General features: G+C 43.8%; 1 protein-coding gene across 2 annotated transcripts in view; it reads right to left on the reverse strand.

Moving 5' to 3' along the window:
• Positions 1-5,539: 5,539 nt before the first annotated feature.
• The window catches only part of Wdr89 (WD repeat domain 89), a 45,508-nt gene continuing 32,221 nt past the window's right edge, over positions 5,540-18,826 (reverse strand). Inside the window, exons 2-3 of one of the 2 annotated variants that reach the window (XR_013044379.1) lie at positions 6,022-7,509; positions 5,540-5,985 (exon numbers count right to left, since the gene is read on the reverse strand). Coding sequence is in view for 1 of the 2 variants with exons in the window: in XM_015992016.3 (XP_015847502.2) it covers positions 6,319-7,509 (1,191 nt within the window). In the remaining variant the exon portion in view is untranslated. Of the gene's footprint in view, positions 7,510-18,826 lie in introns of both variants that reach the window. The other variant, XM_015992016.3, reaches the window with a different exon arrangement.

The raw sequence follows: 18,826 nt of genomic DNA on the forward strand, positions 1-18,826 counted from the left end.
AGAGCCAAATACAGAGGTAATAGCCGAAAAGATGAGAGCACTAGTGAAGAGCCGTATCTTACTACCTTGTCGCCACTGCTTCCCCAGAGAGAGCTTCTTCCTGTCTAAACTGAGCTTTGATTGCCTTCCTGTTCTGCCTTCTCATTGGCTCTAAGCCCAGCCACATGACTTCCTCATCACTGCCTGTCTATATAGACCTCCAGGTCTCTATGGTTGGTACTGGGATTAAAGGTGTGTGTCACCAGCTTGGCTGTGTCCTTGACCACACAGAGACTCTGCTTGCCATGTGATTGGTTTAAGGACATGGGCTACCACTGCCTGACTTCTGTTGATGGCTCACTGACCTCTGACCTCCAGGCAAACTTTATTTATTAACATACCAATAAAATCACACTTCAGCACAGTTAAAATATCACCACATCCTTTCTCTACCAGTTGCGTGGTCATAGTATTTTATCACAGAAACGGTGACAAATACACAGGGTCTCTCGCCAAACCCTGAAGTCATAGATTTGGCTTGGCTGGCCAGCAAGCCCCAAGAATTCTCTTGCCTCTGGATAACAGGTAACAAGAACTCTCCAGTTAGCCAGTGCCGGGATAGCAGATGCATGCGGCCACAGGCAGCTTTTGCATAGGGGCTGTGAAGCCAAACCCAGACCCTCATTTCCCCATAGCAACCACTGCTGTGGGATGTTCTGTATGGCAAATGTGTTGCTCTGATTGGTCAATAAATAAAATACTGATTGGCCAGTGGCCAGGCAGGAGAAAGTATAGGCGGGACAAGGAAGAAAAGAATTCTGGGAAGTGGAAGGTTGAGTCAGAGTCACTGCCAGCTGCCACCATGACAAGCCGCACGTGAAGACGCCGGTAAGCCACGAGCCATGTGGCAAGGTATAGATTTATAAAAATGGGTTAATTTAAGATATAATAACAGTTAGCAAGAAGCCTGCCACGGCCATACAGTTTGTAAGCAATATAAGTCTCTGTGTTTACTTGGTTGGGTCTGAGCGGCTGTGGGACTGGCAGGTGACAAAGATTTGTCCTGACTGTGGGCAAGGCAGGAAAACTCTAGCTACAAACCACTTTGCCTATTAAAGTATCTCCTCGTCTCCCCAACTTTATTACCTTTATTTATTTATTTTTGTGTATATGTGTGTGGGCAACTTGGGGGAGTTGGTTCTCTATTTCTATTACGTGGATTCCAGGGGTCCAACTCAGGTCACCATGCTGGATGACAAGTGTGTCGTTACCCACTGAGCCGTTTTTCTGGCCCCCTCTATAACTTTTTAAACTGGCATGTAATTATACATATGTATGTGGGACAGTGTGATCCTGCCATATGTGTATACATTGCTTAATGATCAAACCAGAGAAATTAGCATATTCATCACCTCAAACATTTATCATTCTTTGTGGTGAGAACATTCAAAATCTCTTCTAGCTATGTAATTTATTCTTATAGTAAGCTGTGGTTAGCCGACAAGTGATTGGACAGATGGCAACAAGATATTACAGGTTTTGAGACAACAGATATATTTTATTTTAAGGAACTAGTTGTAAGAAGTATTTATTCTTGGTGATCCTATGTAAGTGATTTGGGGATATAGAAGATGACAGAGTCATTTTACAATATATCAAAGTGCCATCATCAGATGTTCTTCATCAAAATAGTCACAATTTAACATCAAAAGTATTAAAAAAGAAAGAAGGAGGCCAGCAAGGTAGCCCAGTAGCAGAATTTCCATAGCCTGCCTGTGTAAGGCCAACCGGATAAGTTGGGCTTCATCAAGAGGAGAGATAACTCAGTGGTTAAGAGCTGGGTATGGCGCATACATCTGTAACCCTAGCACCAGGGAGGTGGAGACAGGTGTACTGGAGCTTGCTGGCCAGCCAGTCTAGCTGAATTGGTAAGCTCTTGGGTCAGTGAGAGACCCTGTCTCATGACACCCAATATGCACCGTAAGCTCCTATACATACATACATGCATGCACATAAATAAATACACATACATATACAAAAACTTTTTGGGCTCTGGTTCAGTTGCTTCAGTGTTTATTTAGCATGTTTGAAGCCCTGGGTTCAATTCCCAGCAACCCTCAAGACTGGGAATGGTGGTGAATGCCTGTAATTCACTTATCATTGTAATTAGCCAACATTGGAAGTGGAGGCTAGAGGATCAAGAGTTCAAGGTCCTCCTTTGCTAAAATATTGAGCTCTGGGCTAGCCTGAGCTACATGAGACCCTGTCTCTAAAATAAAAACCAATTTGGCCTTTCCTGGATCTAGTGCCCTTACTTGCAAATAACATGACGCTTGCTTCCTGGGACTATCTGAAGAACTCTGGGGAGCCTCGCAGCACTGCAGGGTGAGTACTTAGGACCCTCCTCTCTCCTCACTCCTTCCAACTCCAAAGTTAATTCTTTCTCTGTGTAACAGCCCTGGCTGTCCAGGAACTCAGACCAGGCTGGCCTCAAATTCAACAGAGATCCGCCTGCCTCTGCCGCCCAGGTGCTGGGATTAAAGGTGTGCACCACCACCACCTGGCTTGGGCTTAATTTCTTAAACATAAGTTTTAGTTCAGACAAATAGAAAATACAAAGTGCAACTCCTGGAAAAGCAAGCGGGAGGGCTGGAGAGATGGCTCAGTGGTTAAGAGCTCCGATTGTTCGTCCAGAGGACCCAGGTTCAATTCCCACCCCCACATGGTGGCTCACCACTGTCTGTGACTCCAGTTCCAGGGGAATGTGATCCTCTCTTCTGGCCTCCTTAGGTACCAGCTGTGCACATGGTACACAGGCATACATGTGTACACCCGTACACACAAAATAATAAAAATACTTCTAAAAAGGAAACAGAGAATCTGCAGTTTTTGCTGTCCATTTGGCAAATCTTCCACAGAATCCACTACTGTCACCATCAATGCTGTGTTCTGTCTTTTTATTATGCAATTGACTAATTCACTGGCAAAGCCACCTCTCATATTCCCAGAACCACATTAATTTACAAATTCAATAAACTCAGTACCTCCAAACAAGATAAAAGAAAATGAAAAAGAAACTAGGTGCCGCGGCACACACCTGTAATCACACAATCAGAAGGCAGAGGCAAGTTTGAGACTAGCCTCGTTTACATACATAGTGCCGTGGTTCTCAACCTTCCTAACGAGGTGACCCTTTAATACAGCTCCTCACAGTGTGGTGACCCCCAACCATAAAATGATTTCATTGCTACTTCGTAACTGTAATTTTGCTAGTTAAGAATCATAATGTAAATATCTGTGCTTTCCAACGGTCTTAGGTGTCTTTGTGAAAGGTTCTTTTGACAACCCCCAGAGGGGTTGTGACCCACAGGTTGAGAACCACTGACAGACACAGTGAATTCTGAGCTAGTCAGGGTTATATACTGAGACCCTGTCTGGGGAAAAGGAAGGCAGGCTTCAGAGACAAATGTGTTTAGAGTCCTCACAAGTCCATGTGATGCATTTCTAATACTTATCTCACTCAACATGCTGCCCTTCAGGTCCATCCACAGTATTGCAAAAGACTGGATTTCTGTTTGAGGACAGAAACAGAGCATACGCTCTGGTTTTGTACTTTACCCATTCAGTATTCTGTTCCTTACGTGATGTTTACATTTTTTTTTTTATAAATAAATGTGAAATTGGAAAACATGTTAAGGGTCATGAGGATTTTTCTGTATTAATTAAGAGCACTTTGATTTCTCTCTTTCATGTCCATCATTGCCATTGACTTTCTACTGGTAAGTTATGCTGACATTCTTGAGATAAATATATTGGGTCATGGTTATTGTTTTTGTTTTTTCAAGACAGGGAATCTCTGTGTAGCTCTGACTATCCTAGAACTCACTCTGTACACCAGGCTAGCCTTGAACTCAGAGATCTACCTGCCTCTGCCTCCCTAGTGCCAGAATCAAAGGTGTGTGCCACCACTGCCCAGCCTGGGCCATGCTTTTAATACAAAAATTCACTGGGCTGGGTTATCTAGTATTTTAATTGTAGATCCTTTTCCAATGTTTACCTAGTTTTGAAATCATGTAGCCTTAAATTCCATCTCACCAGTTATCAGGATTTATACCTCAATTCTGCCTTCCCTGGTGTGGTGGTCTGCATGAAAATGGCCCTATAGGCTCATATATTTGAATAATTGGTCCCTAGTTGGTGAAACTCTTTTAGGAAGGATTAGACGGTCCGGCCTTGTTGGAGGAGACAGTCACTAGGGATGGGCTTTGAGGTTTTAAAAGTCCATGCTAGGCCCAGTATCTCTCTCTCTCTCTGCCTCAGGCTTGTGGATAAGATGTAAGCTCTCGGCGACTGCTCCAGCACCATGCCTGCCTGTCTGCTGCCACTCTGCTTGCCACGACGGTCATGGACTCACTCTCTGAAACTGTAAGCCAAGCCCAAATTAAATGTTTTCTTTTATAAGTAGTCCTGGTCATGGTGTTCCTTCACAGCAATAGAATAGTAACTAAGATATTTAGTATCTTTTTTTTCCAACAACTGTGAGATATAATTTACATACTTAAAATGGAGGGGAAGATCTGGTTAAGGTGGCTGGATAGATAGTAAGTTATACTTAAGAGAGAAGTTCCAGTGTGCTACCCTACAGAGAGGGGCCACCCCCTCTTCACTGTAAAGAATGAACAGCGGAGGCTGTGATGATCACTGTCATCACCTTACGGGATCTGGAATCAGCTGAGACACACCTCTGGGCAGGTCTGTGAGGTCATTTCAGGGAAGGATGAACAGAGGAGAGAAGATCTTCTCCACATTGAGTGGCACCTGAGATGGGAGGTGACCCCAGCACAAAGAGGACCGAAGAAGAAGCAACTCTGGTTACTGCTCTTGACTCCTGCTCGTGAGTGTGTCTACGCTGGCTACTGTCATACTTTGCTTCTTCTGGCCTCTACAGACACTTGCACACATGTGTCATGCACATGTACACATTTTAAAACATAATAAACCTTTAAAAAAAGAATTATAACAGGTTCTAAAAAAACATTTTTCAGAACCATATTTCTAAAATCTAGAAAAAGATATTCTTACCTTTAAGTGTAAGACAATATCCCTAAACTTTATGAGTATTGACTTCTGCTGGGTGGGACTGGCACATGCCATTAATTCCGACACTTGGGAGGCAGAGGTAGGGGGATATCTGAGTTCAAGGTCAGCCTGGTCTACAGAGAGAGTTCCAGGACAGACAGGGCTACACAGAGAAACCCATTTTCAACCCCTATCCCACCCCCAAATAAGTATTAACTTCTTTTATTAAGGCACATCACAAAAATATTTTTGAAGAGAAGAATGACAAAATTAGCAGTAAATGCTACCCCGCCCCAAGGCAGCTCAGTAGGGAAGGACACCTGCTGTGAAGCCTAAGGACTTGGGTTCGATCCCTGGGACCCACATGGCAGAAGGAGAAAACTGACTCTTAAGTTGTCCTCTGATACACACCACACACACACACACACACACACACACACACACACACACACTGGCAGTAAACAAAGCTTCAAGTTTAAAATTATGGGTGAAATAAGAAAGTTTAATCATATATTGAAAGGAAATTTGAAACGGAATAGCCCTGCTATTATATTTTCATTTCTCTGTCTTAATCTTTAAGTCTCAATATGAATCTAGTGAGATAATTTTTCATCAGCAAAGCACCTGGGTATCAGTTACCCACGTGTAAATAGAGTGTACTAAAGTACAAATGCAAGTATTTACTAAATATATTTCTCTCCTTTTAGGAAAATACTATCCTTCATTCCTAAAAAAATAAAATTCTGTTCGGACTCACTAGAATGCTTGGTCGATACTCTGATTGATGGCGTAGGTGCCGTGAGCAAGCACAAGCTCCTCAAGTTACTCAACAGTCTGATGTTGGATGAACAATGAAGATAATTTAAAATGTCAAAGCTTTGAGCTTAAAAGACATAGCCCAAGGCAGCCGTTTCAGAGTCTCCCCACCTACCTATCTAAGAGTCCGTTTCAGAGTCTCCCCACCTACCTATCTAAGAGTCCGTTTCAGGAAGGTTTCTTCAAACCCAACATTGACTAACTCAACACATGGGTTTCAAAACTTGGCTTGTAATTTCCCCGGCAAGTCACTGATTCTTATACTCAACTGGAGGCTTTAAACACATTATAGAGTATGTCGGGACACACGCTAAATCATTCTCAATACTTGTCCGGGACTGTTTGCTAATTGCTGTTTTCACAGATAAGCTTTAAAAACATCGGCTACAGGTAGCAAACATGATCTGAAACTGGAAGAGCCTGCAAATACCCAGCACGGCGACGTCACTGCTGTTTCCTTCTCTTGTAAGAACTGCTGCTGTGGACGCGAACTCGCTGCTGCACGGAGGAAGCGATTTTCAAGGTGTCCTTCTTTGTGAAGGTCTTCTCCATCGCTCCAGGCTTCCAGAGCAGCAACTGTGCGTCTTCTCCTCCCGTCAGCAGAGAGTCCTTGGAAACGTCCCAACAGAAAGAGCGAACGGTGGCTGCATGTCCCCCCTGAAGGCTGGTCACACGGCTCAGGCCTGACGCGGTGCAGCTCATTAAGTGAATCCTTCCTGTGTTGGTTCCTCCAATAACAAACAACCTGTCCATCTTTTCATGATACAGGCCACCAATCAGGTAGTCCAAATGACCTTCCTTTCCATCGGTTATTTCTCTCACATCCTGGATGTTCAAACATGTAATTGGCTCATCTGTATCCAAATGGTTCAGATCCCACCAACAAAATCCTTCATCGTGTGTCATGCAGTAAATCTGTTTATAATCCCTTCCAGACCAACCAATACAGCTCACTGATGAAGTGGAGTTACAGGTCGCAACCAAGGCATCCTCTTCATTATCAATGCTGATATCAAACACATTTACCAGGCCATCGGTTGAACCAGAGACGACCATGTTGGGATTGCTGGGATGGAACCGAACTTGAGTGATATCGTCACTGTGTGTCTCTGAATAGGCACCAAGGGGGTCTCTAGTAGACGAATCCTGAGATGTGGTCCTTGCATCCCAGAATACCAACAATGCGTCATCGTCAACCTTTTCTGTACCAGCACAAATGACATGATCGTTGCAGCTGACATCAAAACTGATAAAAATATTGGAAGGGTAACCTTTGAACAACTGCACGGGCTTTTCACTAGCTAACCGAGCATCCCAGCATTTCACAGTGCCATCTGTACTTGCGGAATAGATATTGTCACAGGAATTCCCAAACCTGACTCCATTGAGAAGTCCGGGAGCGCCACTAAATTCTCGTAGTACATTTAGTGTCTCTTTATCATATATTCTTATCGACCCACTGGAACACAGAACAGCAACCAAGCTCCTTTGTTCCGCGTGGACAGCCTTCGATGTGTCTATACCAAGCAGGTAAGTGGGCTCTTCCGGTTCCGAGGAACGCCGAACAATATGGAGATTAGCAAATTGTTCCTCGATCCTCTCCATGCCAGCAGCAACATCCGCGGGTATACAGCTCTGTAATCAAGACAGAAAAGTCAAAACTACACTCAAAGCTTCGATGAAAGCGCAACTGAGGCACGAACACTGGGGCAGATGCCTGCCGAGCTGCCATTATGTCGTCCTGGGACCTGCACACTTTCCCGAGTCCCTCAGAAAGGCACCTCTGCACTTGGTCCTTTTCTTTCAGGTGCTAGCTAGTGCCTGGGCACGCTTCCCTGGGCTTTTTCTCTCTTTCTCCGATGTTCCTATCTCCACAGCCACTTCTGCCTGCTGTTTGCCATGCTCCAAAAGCCATGGCTTTCTCTCTCTCTCTCCACCCCCCCACCCCCCCCACCCCCCCCACCCCCCCCCACCCCCCCCACCCCGCCGCCCCCATCTCCTCCTGGGAAGCTCCTGCAGATCTGTCAACTTGCCTGTCTGAAACACTAATAAATGGTCCTATAACATTTTGGAATGGAATAACTGAAATAAATCTTCTCTAATATTTTAACCCGTTCCCTTCCCTGATGTAACCGAAACACAGTTGACTTTTACCCCATCACTCTTACTACAGAATTTACCATAATGTTTTGTGCTAATGAGGAAATTAGAAAGCATAGGCACTTATCCTCAGTGGTCCCTTTGCGTTCAAACACAATCACTGACCCAGCTCACATCAGCCAGGCTTAGCATCATCTCCTGTCCCCAGCTGCCGCATGCTGCTTTAAATTTAAATAGAGATGTCTAGGCAAAAACCAATCCCCACGAAATGCTCAGGACTTAATCCCGGGACCTGAGAACAGGTTAGCTTACATGACAAAGGGAACCTGAGGTTGCAATGAAGGCTGCTTGCTAATCAACCTAATTTAAAACTGACCTTAAAATAGGAAGATTATCCTGGATTATCTGAATCAAGCCAGCATAATCACAAGTGTCTTTAAAAGCAGAAGCAGGTGGGGGAAGCATTGGGGAAGTGGGGAGATGCCATATTGCTGGCTTTCGAAGAAAGGGACACGCTGGGACTGGGGACATGGCTCAGCAGTTAGGAGTACTTGCGGCTTATCCTGGATAGTTTGTTGTCAACTTGTCACAAGTTAGTTATCTGGGAACAAAAATCTTGAGAAAATGTTTCCACCTGATTGGCCGATAGGCAAGTCTGTAGGGCATTTTCTTCATTAATGATTGATGGGGAAGCCTCCCACCCATCCACTGCCCTGCCACCTCTGGGCAGATGCTTCTGGATGCTGTAAGAATGAGAAAGCCATGAGGGGCAAGCCAGGAAGCAGCACTCCTCCATGGCCTCTGCATCAGCTCCTGACTCCAGGTTCATGACACGTGTCTCTCTCTGGTCAGTGGATTACAGGCTGTAAAATGAAATGAACCCAGTTCTCTCCAAGTTGCTTTTGGTCATGGTGTTTTATCACGGCAATAGAACCCTACCTAAGACACTGCTTTTCCAGAGAACTGAGTTTGGTTACCAATGCTCACTCAGGGCAGCTCACAACCACCTGAAACACCAGCTCCAATGGATCCCACACATTCTGGCCTTGGCAGACACACGTAAATGGTATATGCAAATACATGAACATATACATACACATAAATAGAAATTTTTTAAAAGGGGGGGACATATGCCAAGGAATGCAGGTAAGCTCAAGAAACTGGGAAAAGCAAGGAAGCACTTCTTTCCAGAGCTTCCCAGTGGATATGCACCCCGCCTATATCCTAATTTTAGCCCAGACCTCTGACATTTGAAATTATAAAACAGCGTACTTGTACTGTTTCAAGCTCCCCAGAGTCCAGTCACTTGTTGCAGCACTGTGGGAAACTAATAAAATATACATGCGTGGTGGAGAATCCTGAAGGACCTTCAGAGAGTAGCAGCTCCTAAATGTTAGAACTGGGATTCGAACCTAAACAATCTGGCTTCAGAAAATATGCTTTTTTTTTTTTTTTTTCTCCTTTCCCCAAGACAGGGTTTCTTTGTGTAGCCTTGGCTGTCCTAGAACTAACTCTGTAGACCAGGCTGCCCTCAAACTCACAGAGATCACCTGACTCTGCCTCCCAAGCACTAGGATTAAAGGCATGTGCCACCACTGCCTGGCTCAGAAAACATGCTCTTAACCACTAATCTGGATGACTTCCCTACAGTAGGCTGCATGTAGAACAACTTCAAGCCAGAAAATGTGCATACTTTTTGCTTTCATTTACTTTTTTTTCTGTTTTCAAGACAGGGCTCTCATGTAGCCTAGGATGACTTCAAATTTACGATGTAGTGGAGGCTGGCCTTGAACTTCTGTTCTTGCCTCTGCCTTCCAAGCATTATAGGCATAGTCCACCATATCCAGCTGTCTGAACTCTTCCCATGGTATTTTTCACCAATGAATATTGTAGCCTGGCTTACAAATTGACATCTTCTTTTTCATTTTGGAGGCAGGGGTCTCACCACACAGCCCTGGCTGGCCTAAAACTTTTGATGATCCTCCTGCCTCTGAGTCCTAAGGGCTAGGATAACAGGTAGCTATCACTGCAGGTAGCTCTCACATTTTTATGCTTAAGATGCATTTTTTATGTTGCTTAGGTGAATGTCATACTTGCCCCTACCTCAGAACTATCAAAGCCATTACCTTTTCAGCTGGAATATTTCCCCACATTTTCTACATAAGTCACTCCTTTCTATTCAGGTCATAGTGGATGTAAGTCATCCCCCCAGAGATCCTTCCCATCAGCCTCCCAAAGAAGCCCCCATGGCTCCCTAACACATCACCTATATTGGTCAATTTTATTTTTATGTATTGATTTATTTTTGAGACACCTCTTTATTAGGAAACTTTACTTTATACTAATTATTATAGACCTTCTTGTCATTATTGCTATGACGATTTAACAATGACTTATGTAACGTTTCCATCCAAAAGGAAGGGAAACAGAAACCCCCTCTGGGTGTTGGCATCTGTAGGGAATCCTTGACTACACTGCCTTCTCTACTGAGAGACAACTATACCCACTGCGTTCTCAATACTGTTTCCAAATGAACTGATTTTAAGTGATAATAATATAATTACTAATGACACAATCTTAGATGGAGTAGGGGAAATGAAATGGTAGACAAATGCTTTTGGGCTTGACTGATATTCATTCATTCTTAGCTTCATGATAAAATCACTTATAGCTGCAAATCATTGATTTTTTTAGCTTTTATAATGTTAAGTTTATCAATATTTTTAACACTATTCTATTTTTAATTTTCGTTTATTATTACCAATTTTTCCCCTTTCATTAAAAATAGGTTCCTTTCTCATACACTATATCCTGGTTACGGTTTCCCCTTCCTCTCCTCCTCCCAGTTCCTCCCCACCTCCCCTCCCATCCTGATCCACTCCCTTTCTGTCTCTCGCTAGGAAAGAACAGGCTTCCAAGAGATAACAAAACATAACAAGATAAAACAAAAACCATCCCACTGAAGTTGGATGAGGCAAACCAACAGAAGGAAAAGATCCACAAGAAGAGATACAAGAATCCGAGGCCTACTTGTACACACACACGAGTGCCATGAAAATACAAAGTGAAAGCTATAACATGTACACAGGCGACCTGGTACGGACTCTTGTGGGCCCTGTGCTTCCTGCTTCAGCCTCCCTGAGTTCATAGGAGCGCTGATACTCGGCTGATGTGGACACCAGGTTGTTCTCCTGGCGTCCTCCATCTCCTCTGGCTCCCATAACTCCTTCTGCCTCCTCTTCCTTGGGGTTCCAGAGACAGGCTGCTTCTATGTAGCCCTGGCTGTCCTGGAACTTGCTATGTAAACCAGGCTGGCTTCGAACTCACAGAGATCTGCTCACCTCTGCCTCCTGTGTGTGTCACCCCAGGCAGTGCCTGTATTATTCAATTTAAATTGCAAAGAGGTGTAGGAAAAAACAGGACACCCAGATTTAACAGATGCTAACATCTTCCGTGTTTGCTTGGTATATGAATTACATTTATTTATCTCTTTGTGTGTATGGAGCAGTAGCGGAGCTCATCTGCCGAAGTCACAGACAGCTTGTAGGAGCTGTTCTCTCCTTCCACCATGGAGGTCCTGGGGACTGAACTTAAGATTGTCAGGCCTGGTGGCAAGCCACTTTACCAACTGAGCCATCGAGCCAGCCCTCAGATCAAAAATAAATAAATAGGGCTGGAGAGATGGCTCAGAGGTTAAGAGCACTGGCTGTTCTTCCAGAGGTCATGAGTTCAATTCCCAGCAACCACATGGTGGCTCACAACCATCTGTAATGAGATCTGGTGCTCTCTTCTGGCCTGCAGACATATATGCAGGCAGAACACTGTATACATAATAAATAAATCTTTAAAAAAAAAAAAAAAGAAAAAAGAAAAATAAATAAATAAATGAAAAATCAGAACTAAAACTTTACTCCTATAAGAATTTGTAAAAATGCCATCACATTTTTGCATACATACCCTCAGAAATTTGCTCTATTCATTCAACATTATTAAAAACAAAAGAATAAACAAAACTTTATTTTACTGTTGAACTTATTACCTGACCCCCCTTTTTTTTCTTTATCAATTAAAAAAAAAAAAAAAACGGTCAGTAATGGGTCAGTGTGAAAGCTTGGCAAGTAAAGTCATTTGTTGAACAAGCCTAGGGACAGGAGTTTCATTCTTGGAACTCATGGGAAAAGGAAAACCAACTCCTATAAACTGTCCTCTTACCTCCATGCACACACCACAGTATATGCATGCCCATACTAATACACCACCTCTCTCTCTCTCTCTCTCTCTCTCTCTCTCTCTCTCTCTCTCTCTCACACACACACACACACACACACACACACACGCACACGCACACGCACACGCACACGCACACGCACACGCACACACGCACACACCCCTCAGTTGGGAAGGTGTGTGTCTACAGACACAAAGCCCTGGGTTCCATCCCCACCGCTGCATAAAACTTGGCAGGATGCAGGCGCTCAGCGGCACCAATCATTGAGATCTGGACACAGCTCAGGGGTAGAAGACTTGCACAAGGGTCTGGGCCTGATCCCCAGTGACCACCCCCGCAAAAAAGAAGTCATGGGAAAAGTCAATGGGCAACTGTAGCAGATCTAGGAGGCAGAGAGAGCAAGGGAAAAAAGAAAACAGCAATGCTAAGGGAGGGGATTTCAGGACACCCAGGAGGACTAGAAGAGATGGGGGTGGGGGTGGGGGAGTGGATCCAGGTAGAGGGGAAAGCACTGAACTGAACATTGTGACAGTCTGATTGGCTAAAAACATTTCTTCTGGGCCAGTGAGATGGCTCAGCCGGTCAGGGCTCCTGCCACCAAACTGAAGACCAGAGTTCAATTTCCAGGATCTACACATGTAAGTATAAAACAAACGCCCCGCCGGGCGGTGGTGGCGCACGCCTTTAATCCCAGCACTCGGGAGGCAGAGCCAGGTGGATCTCTGTGAGTTCAAGGCCAGCCTGGGCTACCAAGTGAATTCCAGGAAAGGCGCAAAGCTACACAGAGAAACCCTGTCTCGAAAAAACCAAAAAAAAAAAAAAACAAAACAAAAAACAAAAAACAAACAAACAAAAAAAAAATGCCCCAAGCTGTCCTCTGATATCTACACACATTCTGTGCCATGTGTGTACATACAGACTGACACACACAGAGACATATGCTTAAATAAATAAAGGCAATTTTGAAAACACACAATTTTTCTTCACCCAAAGGAAGTTGCTTTGTCCATGAGCTACAGGATGCAACAGGCAGCCAAAATCAATTTAAATTCAGGCCTAAGTGTTCTGGGAATGGAGACAGGCAATTACGAGCTCATCTTGACCCATAATTCACTTCGTTCTGATCAAGAAACAGTAGAAGGGCTGGAGAGATAGCTCACTGGTTAAGCACACGAGCTGCTTTGCCATAGGACCCACATTTGATTCTCAGCACCCACATGGTGACTCCTAACTGTCTGTAACTACAGCTCTGAGAAGTCAACACTCTCTCTAGCCTCCATTGACTCCCGGCATGCACATGTACACATAGAGACATACGGGCAAAATAATAATACTCATTCACATAAAAAGTAAAATAAATAATTTTAAAAATTAGAAAGTAAAAGAAACTGTAGAAACCTAGCAATGCCTGTCACAGCATTCTTATGTCAGAACAGAATGAAGTAAGGTTGATCTACAGGAGGGAATTCATTCATAATATTTTAAACGTGGGAAAAATCCCATGGCTGGGGAGTCCTAGGTCCTAGGAGGTGATACGTTCTAGGCCTCCTGAAGGCCTCTCCCTGTTGCAACAAACCGAATCAGACCAAATTGGAAAAGCCCAGGTTAAATGGGCAAAGCACTTCCGGGGCGAGAATGGAAGAACCACGTGTCTGTTTTCCGGGATGCCACTTCTATACCCTGTGGAGTGGTCTTGAGCCTCTCTGGGGGAGGAGCTGTGTTTGGTGGGCTTTGAAGGGGCGGGTTTAAGGAAAGAGATGGGGAGGGGAGTTGAGGTGGATCTTCCACCAGACTCCTTCCAAACAGAGGGAACCTGCTGCTAAATTGACATGTTGCCAAATTGCCTTCTAATAATTTCTTTTAGATCTATTTATTTTATGTAAGAGTGCTGTATATGCATGTATATCTGCATACCAGAAGAGGGCATCATATCCCATTATAGAAGGTTGTGAGCCACCGTGTGGTTGCTGGGAACTGAACTCAAGACTTCTGGAAGAGCAGCTGGCATTTTTCACGGCTGAGCCATCTCTCCAGCCCACCACATTGCCTGAGTTCTAGGCCAACCAGAGCTGCATAATAAAACTTAAAACACCACCAACAAACTCGACCAACTCCAAAAGGTGGTATATGGCATCTTCTGCAAATCACTTCTGTGTGAAATAAATTGGCAACACCTTCAGGATATGGTAGCACAGTCCTGTAATTCTAACACTTGGGAGGTGGAATCAGGAAATCAAGAAGAACAGGAGGTTAAGGACATCCTTGGTTGTACAGCAAATGTGAGCTACACCTTACTTAATGAAACTCACTGCTTGTGAAGTTCATAGCTGCTATCTGCTAAAATATACATTATTTATATATACATAAAAGAATATTTGCAGTAGGCTTTTTTTTTCTTCCCCTTTTTGGATCTTCAAGACAGGGTTTCTCTGTGTAGCCCTGGCTGTCCCAGAACTCACTCTGTAGACCAGGCTGGCCTCGGACTCACAGAGATCCTCGTGCCTCTGCTTCCCAAGTGCTGGGATTAAAGGCATGCACTACCACTACTCGGTCCACATTAGGCTTTTATTCTTTTAAAAGATTTTATTTTTATGTTTGAGAATGTTTTGCCTACATGTATTTTAAGTGTTACACGTGTGTGCAGTGCCCTCAGAGACCAGAAGTGGGCACTAGATTCCCTGGAACTGGAGTCTAATCTGGTTGTAAGCCACCATGTTGGTGCTGGGAACTGAACCCAGGTCCTCTGGAAAAGCAGCAAGTACTTCAACTGCTGAGCAATCTTTCCAGCCCCACATTAGGCTTTTAAAAGAAACAGTGACTTAATTCTCCATAATGACAGAGGAGAAAGGAAGGAAGCAGGGTGGTAGAAAAAAAAACATGTTCCAAGGCAAGAATGGTTACTATAGTAACTGTCCTTTAACCAAGGCAAGAATGGTTACTATAGCAACAGCCCTTTAATTTTTGTTTTTTTCTTGCATTCTGCTTTTATTTTTTTGAGACAGGGTCTCATGCATCCCAGGCTGGTCACAAACTCAGTCTGGATGACGTAAGTCTCTGATCTCACTGCCTCTATGTCCCAGCACTGGGATTCCAGGCCTGCATCACCACACCCAGCTTCTTGTGGCGCTGGATCAAACCCAGGGTTTCATAAAAGCCAGGCAAGCGCTCCACCAACTGAGCTACACCCCTAGTCCCAGTTTTTCTCTTTCAAAAATTTTTTTTTAAAAAAATGTAAGTATGGTCACACCTAAAATCCTAGTACTTGGGAAGTGGAGACAGGAAATTCAGAAAGGGTTCAAAATCATCACTGGCCACCTAAAAAGTTTGAAGCCAATCCGGTCTATATAAGATGCTATATCAGTATTTAAATTAATTAAAAACTTGTTTTGAAGTAGGATCTATATAAAGTGCAGAACAGTAAAAAGAGTGCCTTCCCCACTTCCTCTGTACCTTTTACCCAGCACAATCATAGTACTCAAAGTTATTAGAAATGGAGGAATCAACTGCACATATTTTATTTGAGAATGGACAGAATGATAACTCCTCAAATTCCTCCTCCCCACCCTCCATGTAGCATCAATACAGTTTCTGGCCTTGACTTCAGCTCCAGGGCCCAACCCTGATTACCCTAATGCAGTAACAGCAATCCCCTCCTTTTCGGACTAACTGGCTCAGAAACCTCGGAACCAGTCTGTACAAGCGTTCTTGCCTGACTACAAGAGGTCTACATATGGAACAATACCGCAACATGAAGCAAAGCCAAATGATAAGAGCAACTTTACCAGACATAAATACTCAACATTTCCTCGTTATTTAAGCTAGCTGCCTCGGAATTTTTATCAACATACACAGAAGCAACTTGAATTAATACTTATTAATTAGCTAATTGATCAATTAACATTATGATGCTGATGACGATTTGGGGGCTTTGAGACAGATTCTGGCTGTATAGCCTAGACTGGCCTGGAACTTGCTATGGTGCCTAGGCTGGCCTCACACTTGAGATCGGCTGCCACAGTCTTCCCAGTATTGAGACTACTAATGTTTAGAGATAATAATCCAAGACTTACGTGTGTAAGACAGTTTTAAAAAGAGAAATTCAGAAAAGAAAAAATTCAGGAGCATAGTTCTTAAAAGTCAAATTTAACTGATATGGAATGGAGGAACTCTGGTCTTTTATTCTCTCAATTCCTACTTCTCTTTTTAATTGTTTAAAATAAAAGAGGAAAAGAAGACAGGGAAGAATTTTAGAAAACTCTTTATAAATATGCTCAGGAATAATAACTCCCTGGTGCTAAAGAAAAAAAAACAAAAAACAAAAACAAGCTACTGAAATGATATATTTTTAAAACTTTACATAGAATTCCATCTGTTAAGTTTTCTGAATATTCCAACAATACATACATACTTTTGACTATCTGATATTGTCAACATGGTTCAAAACTCAAGACTCCACATCTATTGTTTTGGAATATTTATATCTTCAAGCCTCTTTCTTTTCCCAGGAGGCAGTAAACATTACCAGTTTCTTACGAATACTTTCAGAAACTGTCAAGTTGGAGTTTAATGTAAATAATGCAGGGAAGTATTTTTAGCTCAATAAAAACCTGCCAGTGTGTTACAACAAAAGCAATAGGTTTACAAAACAACTCCTTTAGTTTCAAACCCTCTCTGCCACAATAATCGAACAGTACAAAAGAATCCTCCTTCCCAATGCCCAAACAAAATCTCAACAACTCTCCCTAATTCTCAGGCCTGAAGAAGTGAGCTGAGGAGTGGGTGGGGAGCCTCAGAAAACTCAGGCATAAACACTCAAGCTCAGCTCCGGCAGGGGCTGCAAAGGTTGCTCTTTCTTTAGGGTCCTCAGGCAAAGGGTGAGAAATGAGAAGCAGTCCACTGAAAGGAATGACTGGGGACTTAGCAGAGGGGGACACGGCACAGGGCATTTACTAGGATCTCAGCTGGGATTCTGCCAATGGGAGAGATGCATGGCACATCTGGGTCAGATGGTGAAGGGTTAAGAGAGAAGACTTCTCCACCTTCTCTTTGTCTACCTGCTGGTTGGTCACAGGGGACTTTAGGACAAAATGGCAGAGCCAGAGATGAAAGGAGGCTGTGTCTTCTCAACACAGCCCCAGAGAAAGCGTAAGTCTACACTGAATTGTTACCAGTTCATCATTTGAACATATATATATATATGTGTGTGTGTGTGTGTGTGTGTGTTAAAAAAAACAAACAAACAACAAAAAGCCTGCTCTCCAAACTATAATCATTCCAACTTAATTAATTAATTAATTAACTTATTTACTTACTTACTTATTTATTTATATTTAGAGACGGTTTCTCTGTATAGCCCTGGATGTCCTGGAACTCACTCTGTAGACCAGGCTGGTCTCAAACTCATAGAGATCTGCCTGCCTCTGCCTCCCAAGTGCTAAACTCAAGGGTGTGGGCCGCCACCACCACCCGGCTGCATTCCAACTTTCAATGCTATGCATTATTTAAAGTAATTTAGACCTGAGGCTGAAGAAACGCCAGGCATGGGAGCACAGGCTTGTCACCCCCATGCTGGAGAAGCAAAACCAGAAAGATCCCTGGGGCTCACGGGCCAAGCAGCCAGGCCAGCCGAATCAGTAAGCTCCAGGCCAATCAAGGACCCTGTCTCAAAGCAGCTGGTTGGTGTCTCTGAGGAGGACACCTGAAGCTATCTTCCTCTAGCCTTCAAGTGTAAAATGCACACACATGCACCCTCATAAACACGCCTGCCCACACATACAGACAGACATCCATTTTTAAAGAGTGAAACTCAAAATTTCAAAAACTACAAGCTTGGGTTTAAGGATGTAGCTTGGTTGGTGTAATGCTTGCCCACCACGAAGACCTTAAATCCCTAACATCATATACACCTGATGTGGTGCTCACATCTATGACTCCCCAGCATTCAGGAGTAGAGGTAGGAGGATCCAAAACTTAAGGTTAGCCTTAGACACATATCGAGTTTTAGGCCAGCCTAGGTAACAAGAGAGCATGTCTCAAAACAAAATAAAAATAAAATTTAAAACCCTCCTAACACTAAATAGCCAAACTGGTGGTGCTGGCACATGCCTGTGAACCCCCACACTCCAGAAGCTAAAGCAAGGCTATCACAAGCTCCTGATCAGCTCGGGATACACATGAGACCCCGCCTATGAACCCCCACACTCCAGAAGCTAAAGCAAGGCTATCACAAGTTCCAGATCAGCTCAGGATACACAGTGAGACCCTGCCTTAAACAGCTGATGGGGGTTGGAGAGATGGCTCAGAGGTTGAGAGTATTGGCTGCTCTTCCAGAGGTCCTGAGTTCAATTCCCAGCAACCACCTGTTGGCTCACAACCATCTAAGATCTGGTTCCCTCCTCAGGCCTGCAGGAATACATGCAGGCAGAACATTGTACACATAATAAATAAACACATTAAAAAAAGAGCCGGGCGGTGGTGGCGGCGCACGCCTTTAATCCCAGCACTCGGGAGGCAGAGGCAGGCGGATCTCTGTGAGTTCGAGGCCAGCCTGGTCTCCAAAGCGAGTTCCAGGAAAGGCGCAAAGCTACACAGAGAAACCCTGTCTCGAAAAACCACCACCAACAA

Source organism: Peromyscus maniculatus, chromosome 14 (genome assembly GCF_049852395.1).
Source record: "Peromyscus maniculatus bairdii isolate BWxNUB_F1_BW_parent chromosome 14, HU_Pman_BW_mat_3.1, whole genome shotgun sequence".
In the NCBI taxonomy this organism is placed as follows: Eukaryota; Metazoa; Chordata; class Mammalia; order Rodentia; family Cricetidae; genus Peromyscus; species Peromyscus maniculatus.